The sequence below is a fragment of the Ursus maritimus genome, unplaced genomic scaffold (genome assembly GCF_017311325.1).
Source record: "Ursus maritimus isolate PB19 unplaced genomic scaffold, ASM1731132v1 scaffold_2, whole genome shotgun sequence".
Lineage (NCBI taxonomy): Eukaryota > Metazoa > Chordata > Mammalia > Carnivora > Ursidae > Ursus > Ursus maritimus.
The window spans coordinates 74196671-74201331 of record NW_024424452.1 but is presented as its reverse complement, the minus strand read 5'-3'; the positions used below and the strand labels follow the sequence as shown (position 1 = coordinate 74201331).

Genomic DNA, 4661 nt, shown 5'->3' with positions numbered 1-4661 from the left:
AATTTATTCGACAGAGATAGAGACAGCCAGCGAGAGAGGGAACACAAGCAGGGGGAGTGGGAGAGGAAGAAGCAGGCTCATAGCAGAAGAGCCTGAGGTGGGGCTCCATCCCAGATCGCCGGGATCACGCCCTGAGCTGAAGGCAGACGCTTAACCACTGTGCCACCCAGGCGCCCCTAAATATAATAAAAAATTTAAAAAGGGATATATAATAGAAATAAAACACCAAAGCTGAGGCACCACTCTAGTGGATGCTATGAGATCATCAGAGGCTTGCAGCTTTGGGTCAACAACCATTAAAAGCAACAGTCAGGAATACTGTATCAGTGGCTCAAATAGCATCAGAGGCGTTGCCAACACCAACCCGACTTTTTTTAATGATGAATGCCTCTGGTAAAGGGTTGGAAAACCTGTCATAATCTTCCCTCAACTCACATGGCAATTGTATTCTAAAAGATGCAAAATATATATTATTTATATTTAAAGCAGTTAAGTTCTAGGCTCAGGGATTATTCACCTACAGGAATATTGAGTTGATATTCTAAAACCGTATGGAGTGTAGGATAATTCTTTTGTGTCCCATGCCTATTGGGATATCCAGCACCCCTGGCCCTTTCCCACTAAGTGTCAGTAGAATTCTTGATCACTATGAAAATTCAAAAAGTAGGAAGATTGGTAGGAGAAGAAAGGGATAAAGAAAGGGGGGGTAATCAGAAGGGGGAATGAAGCATGAGAGACTATGGACTATGAGAAACAAACTGAGGGCTTCAGAGGGGAGAGGGGTGGGGGAATGGGATAGACCGGTGATGGGTAGTAAGGAGGGCACGTATTGCATGGTGCACTGGGTGTTACACGCAACTAATGAATCATGGAACTTTACATCGAAAAACCAGGGATGTACTGTATGGTGACTAACATAATATAATAAAAAAAAATTATTAAAAAAAAACACCTGTAGGGGGCAGTACTACCATTCTTTGAAAACTGTTGCCAGATGATCAAATATCAAGGCTGGGTATTTTCTAAGGATTTCTTCTCCCCAAGAAGAGGCATAGCAGGCATTCAATATTCAGGTACCTAGAGCATCAACAGTAACGTCACGTGGGTGTAAGTGCAGTGCAAATTACCCAGAGCTGCTAAGAGGATCTCAAAAATCTCTTAGGCATTTATTTTTGTTTCCTTTTTAAAGCAGAATTCCAGGGTGGGGTGGTAATCCACGGGCTATGCAGGAAGCATGTGCGGGACTGTGGTCAAGGACCAAGCACTAGATGCCAGGTCATCTTTGTATTTCTGTTCTTTAGCCACCTGGGAACATACGGAGTTTTTACAAATGCTGCATTTGACCCGAGCCCTTAAGGTAAGTTACCTATGAAGATATTTTTGAAGGAAATAGAACAGTAGGAGAAAGAATATTAAACCTTGATGTTTCATTATATAATCATGAGTTAAATTTTAAGCATGTATTAAGTTTTTAAGCCTTGAAGGAAATTGTGTTGGCAGCAGGGGACAAGATATGTCAGGAGAGTGACAATAGAGTTTATATGAGGATTTCCATTTCCTCCAGGCTAGAAATGTTCTAATAAGATATAACTTATTTCAGGATGTATGACATTCCCATTAATGGCTGATTGGAGGTATTAACAACACCATGGCCTTGCTTGATAACCAGAAGTCATACTATTAGAAAAATTTTACAGACTTCTACGGAGCCAATCCCCTATGTGACTTGGTGGGGAAACAAAAATGATCTGATACTTTGCTTCTTCCCAAAAGCTCAGTGAGTAGTTGAGTTTCCTAAGAAAAGTAGCCTAGATAGCAGAATATCGGGAATCTAGAAAGAGATTATGTTGATCCTCAGGGGACAGATATGCTGAGAGCCAGCTAGCTGGCTGGCTGGCTGGCTGGCCTGCTTGCTTGCTTACTTGCTTTTTCGGAAAATATAATTATTTTCATTTCTTTCGTCTCATTTTCAGAGACCTGTCCTGCTGGTCTCGTCGCTCACCCTCCACAGGACCCTATTTTTGAACATCAGGCTTCCTGCCAGACTTGACTTCAACTGTAGCATATTTGCTGCAGTTTTCTGGAAATACTTGTTAAAAAAAGGACATGGAGTTTCCTGTAGATTAGTTCTGGATGACAGCAGAAGGATTGTGCCACAAGCCCAAACTCTCCACCCACCACCCCTTCCTGCTCCACCCCTTCCTTAAGCCTCAGAAGCCAGGACTGGATGTCTGCAGGGGTCTGTGGGCTTTGCCCAGCTGTCCTGTTCTTGAAAGACTAATTAACCAGAGACTGAAGCTTCGGACTTACCAGAAGACCAGACTGTGGAAAAATAAAAATGCCTCTTTATTTTTGGATTGGAGGGAGGCATGATCTGCTGGAAGCCAGGTGGTATCTGTGACTTGAGGGAATTTCTATCAGATCTTCTGGGGTCTCCAGCGCTTGCTGGAAGCCTATTACTCCCTTGCTGCAAGGCTTCCAGAGAGGCCTCTGGATGGCACCAGGGAGTGCAAAAGACCAAGAATCAAGATAGGAAGGCACATGTCACCTTCCTTCCACGGGTCACTCTCTCCAGAAGAACCTCAAGACCAAAATTCAAATGAGCAATTAAAAAGAGTCTTCCCAAATGCCATGCTCTGTTATTTGATGTTTTGTTCAATAAGATCTGTGTACATCATTTTGTTTACATCAATGTAATACACAATGACCGTTGTCCCAATTACAGCTTAACCCTTCAATCAGTCAGCAAATATGTACTGTATCACTGCCCCCCCCCACAGAATCATAGAAGAAAACAAATCAGAAAAGCGGAGAAGCAGAAAAAATCCTCATCACCTGAACATCCTACAAGGAAGAACAGATATTATTTATTAAATCCCATGTTTAATACGTAGATTGTTGAAAGTGACATGGTAATTATCTGGAACTGATGCAAAAAAGAGAGAGCCGAACAACACAGTTGTCTTGTCTCTGTGAAATGTGAGGCAATAAACATGTCATGCAGAATGAATAACACCGTGGGTAAATATGCAAATAAAAATTGTACAACGGTCTAACTAAGGGTTACAATAATTTTGCAAGAGCTTTGGCAGGAAACTTGGGATTTAGGGACACACTGCTTTTTTAAAAGTTTCTCTCACATGCTGTCGATGGCATCTGTGCTTATCTTGTGCCAATCACTAGGCTGGGTATCATAGGACAATGGTTATCAGCCCTGTGTCGGAGTCAGAATCGACAACTTGTAAAAGCTTCCCCAGGGAATGCTGACGGTTTACCAGCTGCTATTATAGATACAGAAGAGTAAGGCACTGTTCTGCTCCGGGACAGTTTACAGCCTAATTGCGGGAACAACAGATCCCCACAAAGTAATTTGAGTATCATAATGGAGTAGTGTTGTAGCTCATAAAATGGAAAAAGTCTATTTGAGTCCAGAATTCGGGAGATAGGTAGGACTCTGAACGGAAACAGGGTTCAGCAAAGAGGGAGAGATGGATATTCTAAGTTGACAGAGTAACGTCAGCAGAGGAGCGGACAGGACTGTGTGTAGGAGGAGTGAAGTGAGGAGGAGTCTGAGGTCATGGAGACCTCATGTGAGATGCCAGGTTACAATGTAGCAAATCTGTTGAGACAAACCATCTTTAAGACAGATGCTTGGAGGGCACCTGGGTGTCTCAGTGATAAAGCGTCTGCCTTTGGCTCAGGTCATGATCCCAGGGTCCTGGGATGGCGTCCCTCATCAGGCTCCTTGCTCAGCGGGGAGTCTGCTTCTCTCCCTCTGCCTGCCACTCCCCCTGCTTATGCTCGCTCGCTCTCTCTCTGACAAATAAATAAAATCTTAAAAAAAAAAAAAAAGCCAGAAGCTTGGAGGAATGCAGATTCAGGGAATCTCGGACAGTTACAATGATGCTTCAGACAATGTAAATCTCAGATTTTCTATCAAGAGCAAAGTGAGATCTCAAGGCAGTGTGAAACAGCAGATTCTCCAAGAAACACAGGGGGCCGCTGAGTCCGGAAAAGCATAATCATAGTAATACACATGTGCTCCGGGCTCCAATTGCCAGGAATCGGACACCTCTCAATATCTTCCCAACAGTTGCATCCGGGAAAAGATTCTTATCACCCCCTTGTGCAGATGTCAAAACTGAGCTCTAAAGAGGTTGAGTCACTTACCCACGCCAGCACAGCTAGTCAGTGGGACTGAGTCGGCTCTGCTGCCTTTGTGGCCACTGGCCCTCATCAACACAGAACTGTGCATGGGTGGAAATCAGTAAGGTGGTCCAGGCCTGCAGGCCCCGTTCTGGTAGTCATCCCCTTGCTTCCTGGCCTGAAATTACAATGTTTCTGTGCTCCTAACACGGCACAGTCCCCTTTCCCCCAGATAGCAGGGAAACTGATGCAGTTAAGGGCATGGGGTGACGTTGCATTGGGAATCGCAGAGGTTCTGGCAAATGTACGCTTCGCCCTGGCAGTTTTTACGGTGGGTGGTGAGGGGCTACTGCCCCAGTGGCCTCAGCAGGTGCAAGTGCGGGAACACTTTTGCCCGTGGCTTACGAATCCCTGGGCACTGCGCCGCCTGCCAGCACCTCTGATCTCTGTCCTTTCTCCACCTGCGGTAAAATATTCACTAATTTGCTTGCTCTGCCTCCTACCTCCCGCCATGG

General features: G+C 44.7%; 1 protein-coding gene across 4 annotated transcripts in view; it reads left to right on the top strand.

The window, feature by feature from the left end:
- Positions 1-2627, top strand: part of LOC103667691 (selectin P) — a 40430-nt gene extending 37803 nt beyond the window's left edge. For all 4 annotated transcript variants that reach the window (XM_008695881.2, XM_040636192.1, XM_008695882.2 and 1 more), the window contains 2 exons: positions 1302-1357; positions 1974-2627. In XM_008695881.2, coding sequence (XP_008694103.1) covers positions 1302-1356 — 55 coding nt within the window. In that variant the 3' untranslated portion in view covers position 1357; positions 1974-2627. The remainder of the gene's footprint in view (positions 1-1301; positions 1358-1973) is intronic.
- The last annotated feature ends 2034 nt before the right edge of the window (positions 2628-4661 follow it).